This window comes from Schistocerca gregaria, chromosome 5, assembly GCF_023897955.1.
Source record: "Schistocerca gregaria isolate iqSchGreg1 chromosome 5, iqSchGreg1.2, whole genome shotgun sequence".
Classification (NCBI taxonomy): domain Eukaryota; kingdom Metazoa; phylum Arthropoda; class Insecta; order Orthoptera; family Acrididae; genus Schistocerca; species Schistocerca gregaria.
This window is the reverse complement of record NC_064924.1, coordinates 636830776-636851505: the sequence shown is the minus strand read 5'-3', so window position 1 is coordinate 636851505 and position 20730 is coordinate 636830776. Positions and strand designations below refer to the sequence as shown.

Here is a 20730-nt window from a genome sequence, read left to right as displayed (position 1 = left end):
CTTCTCTCCCACAAAATCCTGCAGTTACATGTCCCTCATGTTTCCTTGAATGGTATCATCCACTAAGCCCACTTCAAACTGCAACAAAATGCCAGACCTTACCTCAAAAAGCTATCCCACCTTCTCCTAAACTACTTGAAGAGTGGTCTTTCCCTTCCTGTCCCTCTGCAGCTCCCTAAACAGCCACACCAGTAACTGCCACTTCTCTCCTATACAAACCGAGCTTGCCCAGCCTCCTTAACATCCCACAGCATTCACCAGTGCTCCCAGATCAAGACTAACCCATAATCCAAAGAACCAGTTACAACAGTACAGTGTCCTTAACCTCTCATCCAAAGCACTCACCCCTCCTGAATTATCTGTATTATCTCTAAGGGCCTCACTTCCAGCTCTAAACTTGCATTTGATCATGCTGGTTTGGTAATATCCACTGGAAATATCACTTTGCAACCCAACTCCAAAACCTTTCCAACAGCAAACCTGACATTGAACACTACAACATGACTCTGCAGAACTCCAGGCTCTATGTTCCCTAGAAGCTGATGACTCCATCATTATTCTTCCAGGAGACAAAGGATCTACCACTGTAGTACATGATTGAAAGGAGTATGTTAGTGAAGGTCTACGCCAGCTGTCTGACACTTCCACATACAGCATCTGCCATCAAGATCCCACCCCTGTGATTCAAACTGACCTGCAGTCCGTCCTTAAAATCTCTGGCCCCTCACAAGGAGTAACACCTCAATCCATAGAACTTTTCCAACCCACCCAAACCATGCACCCCCATCTTTTACCTTCCTCCTAAGATCTGAAAACCCAATTATCCTGGCCATCCTATAGTTTCTGACTTCAAAGCACCCACCGAATGTATATCTGCCTTAGGTGATCAATACATGCAACCCATAGTACAAAAACTCCCCTCCTACATCAAAGATACCAACAATTTCCTAGATCGTCTGAAATCTGTGCCATCCCACTCCCACTACACACCTTGCTTGTCACCATTGATGTCACCTCCCTCTATACCAACATCCCCCATGTACATGCTATGTCTGCTGCTGAACATTTCCTCAGTCAGTGCCCACCTGATTCCAACCTATGACATCCTTCCTTCTCACCTTAATCAACTTTATACTTACCAACAACTACGTCACCTTTGAGGGTCAGACATACAAACAGATTAGGGGTATGGCCATGGAAACCAGGATGGCTCCTTCCTATGCCAATCTTTTCATTGGTCGCTTGGAAGGGGCTTTCCTAGGATCCATAAACCTTCAGCCCCTGCTTTGGTTTAGCTACATTGATGGCATCTTTACCATGTGGACTCATGGTGAGGCTGACCTACTAAAGTTCCTGGAACCCCTGAATATCTTGTCCCAGTTAAGTTTCACATGGCCTTATTGTGAATACCATGCCACTTTCCTTGATGTTGATCTCGTCCTAACCGAAGGCCAGCCACACACTTCTGTCCACTTTAAAACTACCAACAAACAACAGTACTTACGTTTTGACCGTTGCCATCCTTTCCATGTCAAACATTCCCTCCCATACAGCCTTGGCATCTGAGGCAATCGTATTTGTTCATATGCAGACTCTTTACAGCAACACATCACCATTCTCACCTCAGCCTACACTGCACGTAATTACCCCACCAGCCTAGTTAAAAAACAGATTCCCCGGGTCATCACATCAAATCCTGGTACTGTTGATTCCTCCACAAAACAGCTTCTGAGCACACTACTGATGACTCAGTATTATCCTGGTCTGGAATATGTTAATCAGCTACTTTGACAGTGCCATGACGTCCTAAAATCATGCCCTGAAATGAGATCAATTTTGTCTGAAATTTTGCCCACCACACCTAGAATAGCTTTCTGTCACCCTCCCAATCTCTGCAATATTTTTGTCAGACCATATGCTCCTTCTGCACCCATCTCTCTGCTCTATGGCTCCTATCACTGTGACTACCCCTGCTGCAAGACTTGCCCTATGCACCCTCCTACCACCATCTATAATAGTCCTGTGACAGGCATAACGTATACTATCATAGGGAGAACCACTTGCAAAATAACACATGTCATATACCAGCTATTATGTATACACTGCTCAGCATTCTACATTGGCATGACTACCACCAAATTATCAATTAGGATGAATGGGCATAGGCAGTGGGTATGTACTGGCAACTCGCAATATCCTGTTGCAGAGCATGCTCTACAACATGACATTCATGACCTCAGTGCTTGTTTCACCACATGCACCATCTGTATTCACCCCCAGACATCAGTTTCTCAGAATCCGCAGGTGGTAACTAGCACTACAACATGTCCTTGGTTCTCACCACCCACCTGGCCTTAATTTATGTTAATTTCTTCCATCTCAGCTTTTCTTCATTGTAATTACTCTTTGCTTCAATCTGTTTTAGTTTTCTACATCTTTATTTTCTTTCCTATCTATTTTTCACTGCCCCTTCCCACCTCTGTTACGTACAATGCACTTAGCTTCTCACTCTTATTAACTTGTGCACAATGTTTTAGTAGTAATCTTTATCTTACATATTATAATGTCTTCCATTTTTAAGCTCTCAGGTTTTCACATCTTCTCCGGTGCAGTCCCCAGTGATCAGTCTTTCCTTCTCATCCCGTACAGTAAGTCTTCCTTGACCCGCAGTTCTGGGTGGCTTTCCCAAAATCTACCCCTTTTCCTAGACCCCTCCAGTCCTTTTCCTTCACCCCTGTTCCTTCATCTCTGCTCTGAAAGCTTGCCAATCAAAACAGTTTTTTATGTGTGTGTTCTGCCACTGCTTGGTGAGGTGATTTTTTTATCTACCCAATTAAATAAATTCCTTATTAAGGTATGACGCTATTGTTTCTCTATCTAGTTAGCTGAACACACAAATCTTTCTTCTTGTTTGGATTCCCTACGTGTTTTGATATTCACTGTTGCTATAACTGCCTCGTTGTTACTGATCCTAGTTTCTATGTGGACTTCCACAAAGGGGTCAGGTCTGTTTGTTGCCATTAATATAATATATTTCCATCATAAGTGAGGTTCTGAATTTAAGGAGGCAGTTGGTAAAACAAGAGAGGAACTAAAAAGATCCCAGCTTGCTTCGTGACATGTTTCTTTGGATCTTACTCTGTTACTTCTGAATTTTCCACAAATATCATTATCGGGATTGGAGGGAGATTCGCCTAATATATGTTGTTGTTCTTGTTGTGGTCTTCAGTCCTGAGACTGGTTTGATGCAGCTCTCCATGCTACTCTATCCTGTGCAAGCTTCTTCATCTCCCAGTACCTACTGCAACCTACATCCTTCTGAATCTGCTTGGTGTATTCATCTCTTGGTCTCCCTCTACAATTTTTACTGTCCACACTGCCCTCCAATACTAAATTGGTGATCCCTTGATGCCTCAGAACATGTCCTACCAACTGATCCCTTCTTCTAGTCAAGTTGTGCCACAAACTTCTCTTCTCTCCAATTCTATTCAATACCTCCTCATTAGTTATGTGATCTACCCATCTAATCTTCAGCATTCTTCTGTAGCACCACATTTTGAAAGCTTCTATTCTTTATCGTCTAAACTATTTATCGTCCACGTTTCACTTCCATACATGGCTACACTCCATACAAATACTTTCAGAAACGACTTCCTGACACTTAAATCAATACTTGATGTTAACAAATTTCTCTTCTTCAGAAACGCTTTCCTTGCCATTGCCAGTCTACATTTTATATCCTCTCTAGTTCGACCACCATCAGTTATTTTGCTCCCCAAATAGCAAAACCTTTTTACTACTTTAAGTGTCTCATTTCCCAATCTAATTCTCTCAGCATCACCCGACTTTATTCAACTACATTCCATTATCCTCGGTTTACTTTTGTTGAGGTTCATCTTATATCCTCCTTTCAAGACACTATCCATTCTGTTCAACTGCTCTTCCAAGTCCTTTGCTGTCTCTGACAGAATTACAATGTCATCGGAAAACCTCAAAGTTTTTATTTCTTCTCCATGTATTTTAATACCTACTCCGAATTTTTCTTTTGTTTCCTTCACTGCTTGCTCAATATACAGATTGAATAACAGTGGGGAGAGGCTACAACCCTGTCTCTTCCCTTCCCAACCACTGCTTCCCTTTCATGCCCATCAACCCTTATAACTGCCATTTTGTTTCTATACAAATTGTAAATAGCCTTCCGCTCCCTATATTTTACCCCTGCCACCTTCAGAATTTGAAAGAGATTATTCCAGTCAACATTGTCGAAAGCTTTCTCTAAGTCTACAAAGCCTAATATATATATTTTAAAAAAATTAAAAAGTGTATTGCACACTTGACCTTTTTAGGGGGACCCTACAATTCTCACGAAACCCTCTGAGTGTCTGGTTTGGACCTTTCACTGACTAAGAACAAGGAGGGTGTCTTCTGTTCTGGGGCATTGCTCCAGATTGAGAGCTTCCATTGAAATTGTTGTGTTGGCAGAAGAGCCAACACCGTGTTACTAGAGGAGGCCGAACTGCACGCGTTTTAGCTCACGCAGGCTGGTGTGAGGAGGGAAGGACTATACTGACGTGAGGTCTGGAACATGGCAAGGAATTAGAATTCAGAAACTGGATGGAATTAGTTTGATACTTAACTTTAATCCATTAATGATCAACGTCACTCTTGACCGTACATGATTCACAATATTATCTGTTCAGAATAGTATCTGAATATGGCGCCTTGTTAGGTCGTAGCAAATGACGTAGCTGAAGGCTATGCTAAAGTGTCGTCTCGGCAAATGAGACCGTATGTAGACAATGAACCATCACTAGCAAAGTCTGCTGTACAACTGGGGCGAGCGCTAGGGAGTCTCTCTAGACTAGACCTGCCATGTGGCAGCACTCGATCTGCAATCACTGATAGTGGCGACACGTGGGTCCGACATATGCTAATGGACCACAGCGATTTAAAGGCTGCCACCTAGCAAGTGTAGTGTCTCTCAGTGACACCACATTCCTCCCCCACAAATCGGCGTACGGTTGTGGCATAAGGCCTCCGCCCACCGTGAGGAGGACACCATGTTGGCGTATGCAACGAGGTGGGGAGCCTAACAACAGGCGAGGCTGTGCGACCCGCACCCTGCCATTCGGATCATGGGGAGATATGAAACGCCTGAAAACCTGTTCGACGGTGCACGCCGACATGCGGTGTTTGCGCTCGTAGAGAGACAGGAGGGGCCGAAGAGGCGATCTCCATTGGGCCGGGGCACCCGACGGGTGAATACGACATATGGTCCGGAGCGAGTGAGAGTTCCATGTCGGAGAACAACGGGTCCTGAGGAGCTATCAGCAGCGCGTGACCCAGGGGAGTGCCTGGCGGCTGCAGTGATGCGTCCACTGCGGGCGTCGCTGGCGGGAGAACAGGCAGTGGCGGCGGCGTGTCGCCATGGGGCAAAATGGAAGGCAGCATCGGTAACACCTGGGGCTGAGCCGAGCCAGTAGATGGGTCCCCAGGGCGTTGACTGGACGGCATCATCACTGAAAGCAGACAGCTAGCAGCAGATCCCGTGCGACGACAGAGGCGCAGCTGATTGAGATGCTGGCGCACCTCACCAGAGGCCCCCAAAACCAGATACATAGTGCGTCTGAGGCAACGAAGAATGCGCCCTTCAAGCCAATGCCGTGAACCTTGATAGTGGCAGTAGTAGACAACGTCGCCTGGGGCAAAAGCAGGTGTCTGCCGCTGCACAGGAACCTGATGCGGCGGATGTAGCAAAAAAAATCAAGGTTTGATGATGGCGACCGTGGAGCAACTCAGCCGGCAAGCGACCATCTCGAGGCTGAGAGTGATACGAGGACAAAAAGAGCAATAACGCGTCCTCCCAAGAATGCGACTCTTTCAACTTCAACATCTGTGACTTGAAAGTCCTGACCAATCATTCAGCGGCACCAATTGACTGTGGCGAAAATGGTGCAGACGTCAGATGTTGAATACCATTGGCCTTGCAGAATGATTGAAATTCTGCAGACATGAACTGTGGGCCATTGTCGGAAACAATTGTCTATGGAAGATCTTCAATGCAAAAGATAGCAGATAATGCTTGGATGGTGGCAGATGATTTCGTGGAAGACATCCGGACAACAAAAGGAAAATTACTGAATGAATCTATCACAACCAACCATCGAGCATTCCAGGATGGACCAGCAAAATCAATGTGAAAGCGTTGCCAAGGGAAAGTGGATTTTGGCCATGCAAAGAATTTCCGCGGTGGTGCTGATTGTTGTTCGGCACACACCATGCCAGAAGAGCACATAGTCGTAATCACGGCATCGATTCCAAACCAAGTACAGGGCTGATGAGCAAGTTGTTCTGTTCTCACTATACCCCAATGTCCTTGGTGGAGAAGCTTTAAGACAGAGGACTGTAACGAACGTGGTACCACGACCCTGGACTGATCATTATCAGAACGCAACAGCAAAACACTACATCGAACAAAAAGTCTCTCCTTGTGGGCAAAAAATCGGCGAGCCAACGGGTCCCCGATCCGTGACTTTGACAAGGGCCATTGCATAGCAACAAAACGCAGAATGTTAGCAAGTTGTGGCTGTAGCTACATGACGAAAATCAATCGGAAACAATTCGACCATGTCATCAGTTTCCGAATCAATGAACATGCAAGCAAGTTCGGAGGAATCGAATGCCCTATTCTCAGCAACAGGCAAACGGGACAATGCATCAGTGTTTCCATGCTTAGCAGTGGACCGATACAAGATATCGTAGCGGTACTACGAGAGGAAAATAGACCAGCGAATGAATTTCTGTGCTGTACGTGGAGGTACAAGCTTGTTCGGATGAAAAGGGAATGTCAAAGGTTGTGGTCTGTGATTATGGTAAAGTGACGACCATACAAGAAGTCATGAAACTTTGTAGCACCAAATACGAGAGCCAATGCTTCTTTCTCGATCTGTGAATAATTTCTTTGCACAGAGGAGAGCAATTTGGACGCAAAGGCAATAGGGCGATCGTGCGAGCCATCTTTGTGCGCAAGCACAGCACCGACCCCAAAATCCGATGCATCCACCGTCAACAAGAGGGGCTTCCGGAGGTCGAATGGCATAAGGCAAGTATTGGAAAGCAGCGCCGATTTCAACTGGTGAAAGGCGCATTCGCATTCCGTCAGTAAGATGAACGGAACACCTTTACGGCATAAGCAATGAAGCGGCGCTCAAATGGAAGAGGCATGCGGCACATATCTGTGATAATAGTTGATTTTTTCCAGCACACTCTGTAGCTGCTTCAAATTCTGCGGTGAAGGCAAGTCTTGTGTGGCACGGAGGTGTGTGGGACTGGGATGTATGCCTTGGGCATTGAGTACATGTAATGTTTTTGTGACCTCATCACGCAATGCGTGGGTAACATTGCGCACCCTGAAAAATTTCAGTTGCGTGTTTACTTTCAGTTCCAAATGTGCTTTATAGTTCTTAGCGCAACCGAGGCCCAGTGCAAAAATGTCTGCAAATTCTTCACATAGACGAGAAACACTGTCTGAAGGCACAGTCTGGTTCACTGATAGGATCTGATTCACTATAGACAAGTTAAACTACTGAAATGAATCGAAACCAAACAAGTTCACTGCAGAATAAGAACAAAGGACGTAAAATGACACAAGTTTTGTTTGTCCTTTGTATGTTGCAAGAAGGCTCCACTGTCCTAACACATGGATCTCTTAACCTGAATAGCTAGTTAACTTAACATTTGCGGCACACAATGGAGGTGTGCCCATTAGTTTTTAAGTGTTTCGATTATTCAGTGAAACTGCAGCTCCGGTATCGAGCTGGAATGATATCACTTTGCCATTAATGGCCAAGTCTACAAAACGTTTATTGTCCTGCTGACGACAAGAGCGACTGTCGCGTGCAATGTGAACTGACACTGGTACAAAATCACTTGTGACTTGACGGGATTTCCGGTGATGTCGACGCACAATATTTGTGGGATGAACACAGTCACTGTTAGAGAGAGTAGCACTGGGCGGATTGGAATGAACGACATGAATTTCCATGGGAGAAGTTTTGCGAGCCTGAGTATCCTTGGTTCGATTCCGATTCTGGCGCGAAGCAAAGGGCCTGGAATGGTTTTGAGTTTCTGATATGAGCTTTTTCTGGCAAACACTCTGAACATGCCCTTTTTTATTACAGTAAAAGCAAATAGCCTGGTGTGATGGGCAATTCTCACGTGAATGTTTAGTAGCACACCGCGGGCATGATTTGAGCGCTGCATTTGCCTGCCAACGCAGCACACATGGCTGAGAGCCTGGCGGCAGCGGTGAGGCCAGGCGCGAGGGCTGTTTGCTTCTCTGTGCAGCTTGCCCGGCGGGCCGGTTAACCTGACACATGGCTAGTGAAGTTTCAAATGATTCCTGAGCAAAGTCAAGTGTATCCTGCCAATCCAATATGTCCATCACTTGTTGAAGGGAGGGATTGATTAGTTTCAAAAACTGTTCCCTTATACGAACATCAGAAATGTTCTGTGCAGTTGCACCACGTACCGTAGTATCTGAATATGGGAGTCCACATTGACACTCAAAAGCACAGTCCCTAGTAAGGCTTTGCAAGGTTGCAACCCACTCCCGATTAGACTGACCTGCTGTATATTTTGTGCGAAAGAAGATATACCGTTTGGCAACTACATTGACTGATTGTTTGAAATATGCATCTAATGCAGACAAAATTTCTTCATAAGACAGAGTTGCTATGGCACGTCGGGAAAATAATTTTACTATCACATGGTAGGTTTGCATACCGACGGACGACAAAAGAAAAGGCTGCCGCTTGTTACCTTGAATTCTCTAGGCGGCGAGATGGAATCCAAATTGGCGTGACCACTCCGTTCAGCTTCCCAGTGCAGCATCAAAAGGTCGGAAGGGTGGTGCAAGTGCATTTTGTGACTGCGTTAGCGGTGGAGCGGCGGCTGCCGCATCATTTTGCATTGCACGTTGACCCTGGACGAGCTGTCCAAGGGCATCCAGTGATGCCTGCATCTGCTGATTCTGTAGGCGATAAAATTCAGACAGTACATCTGGAGATTGTGGCGAAGCCATGACACAATTAAATCAGGGCAGTATAAGAACACTGTTTTTACTCGTCACCAATGTTGTGTTGGCAGAAGAGCCAACACCGTGTTACTAGAGGAGGCCAAAATGCACACATTTTAGCTCATGCTGGCTACCGTGAGGAGGGAAGGATTATACTGACGTGAGGTCTGGAACATGACAAGGAATTAGAATTTAGAAAGCAGACGGAATTAGTTTGATACTTAACTTTAATCCATTAATGATGAACGTTGCTCTTGACGGTAAATGATTCACAATATTATCTGTTCAGAATAGTATCTGAATATGGCGCCTTGTTAGGTCGTAGCAAATGATGTAGCTGAAGGCTATGCTAAAATGTCGTCTCGGCAAATGAGAGCATATGTAGACAGTGAACCATCACTAGCAAAGTCGGCTGTGCAACTGGGCTGGGTGTTAGGGAGCCTCTCTAGACTAGACCTGCCGTGTAGGGGCGGTCGGTCTGCAATCACTGATAGTGGCGACACGCGGGTCTGACGTATACTAACGGACTGAGGCCGATTTAAAGGCTACCACCTAGCAAGTGTGGTGTCTGGCGGTGACACCACAGAAACTCTATGAACAAGGCTGGTATTCTCAACCCTCTCTCTTAATCACTCGAATGCTGCTAGCATGACCTCAGAGCCCAGACAACAGGTATCATTTGTTCCAACAGGAACAACAAATTGTATTTGTTTACACCCTGTTTCCTCAATGGCTGCCAAAATAACCTCTTCAAGATGCTGAATGAGGCCTCTAGACATACACACTGAGTGTATCTAGTGTTCCTTCCCACCCCTTCCTGCCATTTCCTTAAGGGGTACCATTATTCACCTTATGTTTGAACTGCTGATGATTAATAGACCCTACTCTTTTCTCTCTGCCACAAAATGAGCCTCTCCAAAACAGGTGAAGTGGGGTCCCACTGACTGAGATTCAGATTCAGTGAAAGAAGACATTTACAACTTGTTAGTTAGAAGGAGCGGTATAATGCTCTTAATTGTCCCTAGTTCCTAGGTCCCTATCTATCCTGTGCAGGATGCCTACACCTAACATTGACACACTACTCACACTAAGGCACACATGTAATGATGGGGCTTGTATTTCCTGTAGGAGAGACAGTATACACAGGAGAGGATAGTACTTGAGGAATCTTCAGTGGCTCTGATACACAACTCTCGGTAGCTTTGCCAACACACCCATTTGCAGCAGCTTCCAAACACTTGACAGTAGTCAGGACGATATCCAGCTGCTCATGAGTAGCAACCAACTTATCCTCTGCCTGAGATCAGAAAACACAAAGGGGCTGCATTATGCCTGATGCAATATTTTACGAAACAGTAAACAGTTTATGCTTGGTGCTGTATTTTACAGAATAGTAAATGAATAACTTTATACTGAGCTTGCTATTCTCTTTTAATTTATGTGTTTGTTGTACTCCAAATATTATCAGTAGTCTTTAAGTAATTTATAGCCAAAAAAGAGGTATCTATTGCGACAACAGAAAACTTGGTACAAGTTTTACTATTTCTTTGAAACGTTTTTAAAGGAAGTTCTACTGTACCATCATTTTATGATAAATGTGGACAATATACACCCCTACTAAAAGAGAGAGCTAATATAATGTTTTATGTTACTTATTCACAATAACTGTAAACTATAATTTATTACGAATAGGTTACACAAGACACTCAAATTGCAAAAATCTTTGCGAGTTCCAAAACTTCTCAAAATATACCTTTCTCATGTAAATATATAACAAAATTTGGAAAATGTTAGTTTGTGAACAAGATACTGTGGCCAAGATTTCTGAAAAGCAGAGTTAACCTTATAGCTGGTAAAATAATATTACAGAACATGACGCATTCCTAGAAAGCATAGGTTATGTATAAAATTGAAGATGTAATACTACACAATGTATCTTGACATTTGTGCTAATTTTGATAAAATTGGCATGAAAAACACATTTAAATTTTATGTCAAATTTTTGTACCTAACTTTTTGAAATGAATTTTACTCTTAAGACAAAGGAAATGACGGGAGTCAGATGAAATATGTAAGTGTAAGTAAGTAAACATGTGAATTGCACAGATGTTGTCGCTTTGCTGATTTTGTATCCACTTTTATACTAGCTTACCAAAGGAAAGTGCCAGAAGCAAACTACAAACTTTGAAACTAAGATAGCTGAGTGGCAAAATTGTCTGAATGATTACATTGTCATCCTGAATTCCATCTCTGATCACGCACAAGTAAATGCAGACTAATCCATGATGCACCATATCCAATATCCACTCACCTATAAAAACTAAATATATATTCTCTACTCTTGTCAGCTGTCTGACATGTAAAACTGGAAATTTTATTTAAAATGTCTTACAATGCAAAGTGCTTAAAAATCAACATTTCTAATTGTGCAATCTTAATGACAGCTATGAAAATCCTTATTTATTTATCTAAAAACAAAGATGATGTGATTTACCAAACAAAAGCGCTGGCAGGTCGATAGGCACACAAACGAACACAAACATACACACAAAATTCAAGCTTTCGCAACCAACCATTGCTTCATCAGGAAAGAGAGAAGGAGAGGGAAACATGAAAGGATGTGGGTTTTAGGGGAGAGGGTAAGGAGTCATTTCAATCGGGGGAGCGGAAAGACTTACCTTAAGGGGAAAAAAGGACAGACCTGTGTATGTGCATATGGATATGGGTGTGTGTGCGAGTGTATACCTGTCCTTTTTTCCCCCTAAGGTAAGTCTTTCTGCTCCCGGGAATGGAATGACTCCTTACCCTCTCCCTTAAAACCCACATTCTTTCGTCTTTCCCTCTCCTTCCCTCTTTCCTGAAGAAGCAACCATCTATTACGAAAGCTAGAAATTCTGTGTGTGTGTTTGTGTGTTTTATTTATTGCGCCTATCTACCGGCGCTTTCCCGCTTGGTAAGTCTTGGAATCTTTGTTTTTAATATATTTTTCCCATGTGGAAGTTTCTTTCTATTTTATTTACATCCTTATTTATTTAGTTTGATTTGTGTTGTGTTTGCTTTCATTAGAAAAGTACTTGGCTGCCAGACCAGTGATATAACTTCCTTTTTCAGACTTGATCCAAAGGGTTCATCTGAAAGGGACTTTTAAAACAACTCAAGCAGCTTGGCCACATTTTAGGAAACAGAATTATGGTCGAATCATAGTAACAGCATCAAATTCTGGTCTTTATGGAAACTTCGGCCAAGCCAATTACAGGTTGGTTCTTTACTGATGGGTTTCTGAACCCAAAGCATTGTCATGAAAAATACAGGGAAACTTTGAAAAGAATATAGGTGCAGAAATATTTCATGTACAGAATAAAGTGACTTTTTCATTTTTACTTTTGTATGTACAAAAAGAATAGTAATTAATATCTATCTTACAGTGCAGCAAAAATGGGTGTTGTTGGACTCAGTAACACACTTGCCATTGAGGGAAGAAAATACAACATCCACTGTAATGTCATTGCTCCCACAGCAGCATCCCGACTTACAGAAGATATTCTTCCTCCAGGTTAGTCCTGCAAAAGCAGACATGTACATTTTTTAACCCTAAAATTGTTTTGTACGTATCATAGTAACTTGTGTTTATATTTGGCACCTCACAACATAATATAATTTGTGTTAGTTGCTACTAATGAGACAGATCTTACACCATCTTTAGACCTGTTCAGTTTTTCAATTATTGAAAGGGTGAATGCAGGATGGTATAGTAATAGATTTTATGCTATTATTTTGTTGCAGACTTTTTTGCAGAACTTCGCCCTGAATTGATTGCACCTGTTGTCGCGTGGCTGTGCCATGAAGAGTGTGAAGAAACTGGTTCAATTATTGAATCAGCAGCTGGTTGGGCCGGAAAATGCAAGTAACATTTGTACACACATGATTTATTCTGCTGTTTAATCATTGCTCCTCTGCCAATTTGAAGCCATTCCATCTTATCTTACCTTGTGACCGAGTGAGGTGGCGCAGTGGTTAGCTTACTGGACTCCCATTCGGGAGGACGACGGTTCAATGCCTCGTCCGGCCATCCTGATTTAGGTTTTCCATTATTTCCCTAAATCGCTCCAGGCAAATGCCGGGATGTCTCCGTTGAAAGGGAGCGGCTGACTTACTTCCCCGTCCTTCCCTAATCTGATGAGACCGATGACTTCGCTGTTTGATCTCTTCCCCCAAACAACCCCAACCCCAACTCTTACCTTGTGCCCCTCTTTCTGTTCTCACACAGCTATTACACTCACTTGGTAATGTGCTTTGTGTATTCTAATTTTATCTGCTTCTAAGAGTTTCACTCATGTTGCTCCTTTCAGCAGCAAGATAACTATAACCAGCCACATGCATTTAAATACGTTCCAGTATCCTGTACCTCGTTCCCATACTCTTCGCTCCTCCTTTTTTACTTGTTCATTTATTTCTGCAGAACTGAAAATATGAGCAAGTTAACCACACATTTGGTCAAGTAATGGTTACTGTTAGCAGTATTTATGTCTGTTCAACTTTTGGTAGTATGTTTGTATTCCAGATTAACTTGGAATCTCCACACAGATTCTGCGTGTACTAAATTATACACCTTTTACATAAACTTACAGCAAATGTGAATGAGAACATGATCCTCAGCTCCTGTTAGGCATTTTTTCATAGCCACATAACATACTGCTTTTGGACAGCTTCCTTGCGGCAAAAGAGTTTTTACAGGATGTGTAGCAGGTGTTTTAAAAAACTATGTATCTTGCAGACTGCTTCTCAAGAAATTGGTTGTAATGACAGGTCCATCATTATTTATATTTAGTCTCCTATTATATACAAAACAAAACCTAGAGACAAATTAACGACATCATTTCATTATAACAACATACATCACAAAGAAGATTGGCCTATTCTTTACAAGACTAATCAAGACTCACAATACCTCTATGTACTTGGAGTAACACTGTTCTGTGCACTGCCGCCTACCTCATTAAAGTCCTTCAGATGTGTTCTACAAAACAGGCTTGAAAAAGAGGCTTTCTATGCCATAGATGAATTTTTTGATTGTGCAAAAGATGATCTAAAATTTAAACTCATACTCCATAGGTTTTTATGCAAATCTGGGTGATTTAGTTGTTTTCTGTGTTATTATTATTATTATTATTATTATTATTTTATATGTATTATCCAATTTGTACCAATTATTAACATTATGCACAATGCTTGAAGATAAAGTAAATAAATATAATCTCCATCCATTCTTTAGCTGTCTCAGATATCCGTGGTAACTGTTGGTAGTGAAGCAAGTATAGGGTATATTAGCATATTACACATTGTAGCTCAAAATTACTAAAAGCAAACATAAATTACCTTTATTACTTGAAGACAAAATGACACTGTGATAAACAGATTTCTTTAAGCAGATGCTGCCACTTACAAGGATCATCCAGGAATGAAAATAAATGATACACAGAAAGCACATGGTGTAAAGTATATGCTACACTCAGGCACAGCCAGTTTAGTTTATTTCCTGAACTAGAAAAAAATAAAGATTGGATGTAGCATATATGTGACATAAGGACTGAGAATGATAAGCAACTCATTGTTCTCCTCTTCTGTGACGTACTTTGTTTGATTTATGCTTAATTCTTATCCTGTGCACAGAAGCCAACCTATTCCAGTCAGACTTTATGTCACATTTTCTTAATTCTCATATAGAATGGTGTTGTCATCCCCAAACTATAAAATTTCTTGTTATTCATTATTGCTTTTTAACTTTTATTACTTGAACTTGGGGTTTATATATGTTATAAGTTATTTACCCATAGCTGTATTCTGTCCCTGCGCACTTCTCAGTTTTAAATATCTCACCTCATCTTACAAGGGGAGGCCATGGTGTTTGGAACGCGGATTTTCTGCAAACTTTGTACACTCGTAGTACTCCATTAGGACAACAAAATGTGGGAGCAGTAGCGCGTACTTCTCAAGCGTTATTGAGAAAACAGCAAGATAATTTCGATCGTCAAATATGTACCTGTGCGTGGCCATTTTTACCACGAAGCAGCGTCAGCCGATTGGTTAGCGTTCAAGCCCCGTAATCGATGGGTCACTGGTTCGAGTCCCGTTCGTCACTTTTCTTTTCTCAACACATTCATTTTCTTTACTATTTATATACAATTGATATAATGGGGAAACAATACGTGTAATCGGATGAACTTTTATTAAATTTACAATGTTATTTGCAGTCTAAAAAATTGTATCATCACAAATAATATAATATTCATAACTATCAACTAGTAAGCGACCAAACGCATAAAGTGATACTGAAAATGCATGCTTGTCTGTGATTTGAGAAATCCCTCATACCTGGAAGGAGCCACAGCGACTTGTTACCTCCAAGTTTATGAGCAGCACAGATGGCTTTCGAAAGATGTACAATTAATTATCGCTTTCGACATTATGACTACAAGTTGCAGGATGGTATTTTTCGTAAAAACATGGAAAGCATAAAGTTAAACGGCACCAGCTGCATTGAATAAATGCTATGTTTTTGCATACACTAGGTCTTTCGAGGTTTTTCATGGCAAAACAAACCTCATTAACATTTTCAAAAGCCTGTCTTTCAGACGATAATTTGGAAGCAACCATGCATAACACCACATTTCCTTAAATATTGGCACTGCCGTTTGGTCATGCAGTATCGACTGTATTTTAATAGCATCTTCAAGATAAGCAATTTCTCGTTCTCTTTCAATTATATACGAATAATTTTGAAGACACAGACGAGCATACATTTTCTGTATCACTTTATGCGTTCGGTCGTTTACTAGTCGATAGTAAATTATATTATTTGTGATGATAAAAATTGTAAATTTAATAAAAGTCCATCCTATTACATGTATTTTTCCCATTATACAATTGTAATATACATAGTAAAGACAATGACTGTATTGAAAATAAAAAAAAGTGATGAACGGGACTGGATCCAGCAACCCATTGGTTATGAGTCTTCAACGCTAACCAATTGGCTGCACTGGTTCATGAGAAAAATGCCCACTCACAGGTATATATTGGACGACCGAAATTATCTTGTGATTTTCTCAATAACGCTTGAGAAGCTCGCGCTACTGCTTACACATTTTGTTGTCCTCATGGACTACTACGAGTGTACGAAGTTTGCAGTAAATCTGTGTTCCAAATGTTGTGGCCTCCCCTTGTTAGATTGTTAAAGGCTGTATGTATTGCCACAAATACTGTGATGCTAGCTTGGATTTTCTTTTTTCGTCCCTCCATTTTTAAGAATAAAGGAGGAACTGTTTCACTGGTAAATTCTAAAATTTCTAAAGACAAACATATTGTGAATTTTTCCTTTCTTTTTGGAATGTAACAATATTAGAGAAGGAAAGTTGCTACTCACCATATAGTGGAGAGGCTGAGTTGCGATAGGCACTAAATTATAGCTTTCGGTCATTAAGGCCTTTGTCAACAATACACACACACACACACACACACACACACACACACACACACACACACACACACACAACTTGCACACAGGTCTGCAGTCTCAGACAACTGAAACCACACTGCAGACATGAGTGGAGTTGCATTTGCGTGAGTGTGTGTTTGTGTATGTGTGTCTATTGTTGACAAAGACCTTAATGGCCGAAAACTATAATTGTGTGAATCTTTTTGTTGTGCCTATCGTGACTCAGCATCTCTGCTATATGGTGAGTAGCAACTTTCCTTCTCTAATATTGTTACATTCGATCCTGGATTTTCGATTGTTTGATTTCCTTCCTTTTTCCTTTTTATTTTACTTTTTTGTTGTCCGAGTGATGGTTTTTTAGTTCTCAGTTATTCATTTGTGCAATCTTCAATTCCAGTGATGAAGCTTTTCTAAATATGTAATAGAATTTCTGCTGCTTAATAGTGTGTGGAACTAGATCAGGTAATCTTCTAATTCCTTTGTCTTCTGCCATAATCCAAATGCCCAACTGTCAAACCTTTCAGCGTGCAGTCATTCTTAATCATATAATCATAATGCATTTGCCTTTCATATAAATTTCCTCTTATTGGATATAAGGTCCACCTCCTGTTATGATAAATATTTTTTTTCATATAGATAGAAATATATTTCAACAGGTTTTTACCCTCTTCAGTGGATTGTATTTATTTAAATCCTGATCTTTTTTTGAAGGGTTAAGTGGTGGGGTTTTATTTATTTAATTTATTATTATTATTATTATTTTACGTTATAGGGTTATGCAGGACTCGCTGTACATTATAGTGTACTTGTAGCTTGTCATTTGCAAGTTTAGCTCTCACCAGTCTTTCTTTATCTGCATTCTCATCAGTTGTAAAGCACACACAAACACTACACATATTTTGCAGAACCTTGTTTGTAAATAACACCAATCAAACTTTTTCAAACCACAATGTAACTTTTGTGTTGTGTGCCCAGTCCCAGTGTGGCATTTACTCAAGATGGCACAAAGATTTTGAAATGTGTTTGGGTTTATAAGAGAAAACAGTGCTTTGCATAACAGCCAGATCTTATGTCCAATAATTTTTATCTTCAATCATGGCCAATTCAAGAGCTGAAAAATCAAACAGATTTTGTCTTCTTCTATTTAGTTGTAGGTCATCTTTTTCCAACTTTAGAGAAGTACTCCGGACTTTTATCTGCCCTTTTTATGCAGTCAGGTCTTGCCCCATGAAGACATAGGTGAAAATCTTACTTTTTACAGTCTAGAAATTACAATTTGTTTCCCTTTAGCAGTTTTTGTTGTCTATTGCTATATGTTTTCGTTGCAGTAATGGAAATTCCGAACAGAAACAACATACAAACAGTCTGATTGTATCCGTATCTGCCACAATATTTTCAAATTTCTTTGACATTCTTTGTCTTTCCTTTTATTTTATTTCATTGCTCTTCTTGTTGATATTCCTCGTATTTGACTCTAACCATGTCATCCTCTGCTTTCCATCACGTCCTTGTATTCTTGTATTTTCTTCTTTAGTTGATAAGTTAGTGTTTCTTCAATTATCCATGATTTCTTTGACTTCGCCAGTGATGTACCTGTGGTCATGGGCCTCTTTTTTATTCTTCTTCTTTACTAAGACCAGTGGTCGCTGAGTCAGAAAATCCACACTTCATGTGACTCTGTCTTAATTCAGCTGTATCTCACAGACATATGTGCTTCCTTTCCTCCTCCTCCTCCTCCTCCTGGACTACCATCATGAGGAGATTACTGGATTCATTAACTTTTTCTCTCCTTACAGCTTGTTACTTCATGTTCTCATATTTTCTACCAATTATAATATTGTACATGAATTTCTGGTGTGACCATGCTCTGTCTTTGTGTCTCTACCATTCCCTTGATCCTAATAGTACCCTAATGTGAAAAGCAGAGTAGGTGGCTAACCACATAGTATGTACAAGTTGTATAGCTTAAATACCATCTTTGGTGACTGAAATAAAAGTCTTATTAAGACAAATGTATTTCACTTCATTTTAAAGCGTCTTCCGTGGCCACGTTCTTTTAATTTCTTATGTCTTTCTTCCCATTCTTCTACATATATGTGGTAGGTCACTGACTCTAGGTGGTTCTTCACAACACAAAAATGTTAATATATTTGGTGCTAGTGAAAGTACTGTGTGCTAAAATCTGTGACAAATGTGTAGAAGAATGATATCAGAAACAAAAAACCTGAGCACTGAAGATGCTTTAGAATAAAGCAAAATGTATTTGGTCTTAATGAGACTTTTATTACAGATGCAAAAGACAGCATATTATCTATATAACTAATATAACTGCAACTGCGAAAGAAAGAGCCTTTAAAATAAAGAAGAAAAAAGACAACATTATTTCTCATTTTGGTGACTGCTCTGAGTAGGCTGCTAACCCCATAAGTCTCTCTTACCCTGCATTTGTAAGTCAGTCTGTCCACAGTGTCCTCCTGTAGCCCCAAATCTCAAGAGCCTGTAGTACTTTCTTTTTGGCCTTTGTCAGTATCTGGGTCTGTGATCCTTACAAGACTATGCTGGTTCATCGAACCATTTTCATACTACTTCTCTATCATGTACTGAGACTTATCACATCCATTGTCGACATGAATCTGCCTTTCTGCTCTTTCTCCAGTTGTTGGGCGAGGTCACCCTCCTGGGTGTGTATTTTCCCATCAACTGTGCAGTATTGTTTTCTACGCTGACGATGATAATGGACTTGTTTGCGCCTGATATCCAGCACTGTAGCCAGTCCGTAGTGGAGGGGCCACCATGTACCCTGTTGGTTGTAACCCCCTGACCACACAGGGATTGCTCTGGTGATGCCTGCGTCATTAACTCCCACATATGCTGAGGAGTAGATGCCCATCACCCTAGGGCATCAGGACTCCCAGCAGTGGCCACGCAGGGGAGGAACGTCAGGCTAAGGATGGCAGCAGCTCTTATTCAGCCCGGTACCTTGTATGTTCGAGAGCTGATAGGGGATCTTTCATGACGGTGAAGCCTCAGTTTTTTGTTGAGCATTTAGAGGACAAGTTTGAGGAGGTGGAGGGCTTGTCCAAAATGAAATCTGGGTCGATCCTGATCAAAACAGCATCCTCTGCCCAGTCACGGGCGTTACTCGTCTGTGACTAGCTGGGGGATGTTCCTGTAACCATCATGCCCCATCAGAGCTTAAATATGGTCCAGGGTATCATATTTCACAGGGACCTTCTTTTGCAGTCTGACAATGAGCTGCACTCCAATTTAGAGCAGTGAGGTGTACATTTCGTTCCGCGTGTCCACCAGGGTTCAAGGGATAATCAGGTTGCCACCAGTGCCTTCATCTTGGTCTTTGAGAGTCATACATTACCTGAAAAGGTCGAGGTGATGGTCTACTGCTGTAATGTAAAGCCCTATATCCCTCCCACAATGTGGTGCTTTAAATGCTGGAAGTTTGGCCATATGTCTTCCTGCTGTACTTCCAGTGTTACATGTCGAGATTGCAGACGCCCATCATATCCCAATACTCCACGTGCCTCTCCTTCCATCTGTGTCAACTGCAGAGAGCACCATTCGCCTTGCTCACCTGACTGCAGGATTCTCCAGAAAGAGAGGAAAAGCATGGAGTGCTAGACCCTGGACCGACTGACCTACACTGAGGCTAAGAGGAAATTTGAACACCTATACCCTGTATGTATGGCATCGTCTTACACCACCGCTACAACAGTTCTTGCCCTGTCAGTTTACCAACCCCAGTCACCTCTCAGAGCCAGTCGTGGCCACTTCCCTCCCTGTTGCATCTGCACCACCTACTTTGGGAGCAACCCGCTCCCCTGCCTCTCCCCCCCAACCATTGGGGATATCAGTCCCCACTTCTGCACCAGAAAAGCATAGGTCTTCTTTGGCTCCTCTCGCCAGGAAGGGGTTCCTTGGGTCACTCCTTTCCCAGGTCTCTGCTAGTGGGAACGATGACACCAGCCAGTGGCTGAAGAGCCCAAAAGCAGCTGGTCATAGGGCTTCACACTCATCCTGAGTCCCAGAGACTGAATCAATGAAGTCCTCCCAGCCAGGAAAACACAAGGATCAGCGAAAGAAATCCAAAAAGAAGATCCCAAGGACCGAGGGAATTGCGGTGGCGCCCCCTCCACCATTACCT

At 41.8% G+C, this 20730-nt stretch overlaps 1 protein-coding gene across 7 annotated transcripts in view; it reads left to right on the top strand.

Annotated features, from left to right (window-relative positions):
* Positions 1–20730, top strand: part of LOC126271985 (peroxisomal multifunctional enzyme type 2-like) — a 155141-nt gene that overhangs the window by 55179 nt on the left and 79232 nt on the right. For all 7 annotated transcript variants that reach the window (XM_049974457.1, XM_049974451.1, XM_049974454.1 and 4 more), the window contains 3 exons: positions 12188–12332; positions 12502–12629; positions 12860–12976. In XM_049974457.1, the coding sequence (XP_049830414.1) occupies positions 12188–12332; positions 12502–12629; positions 12860–12976 (390 nt within the window). The remainder of the gene's footprint in view (positions 1–12187; positions 12333–12501; positions 12630–12859; positions 12977–20730) is intronic.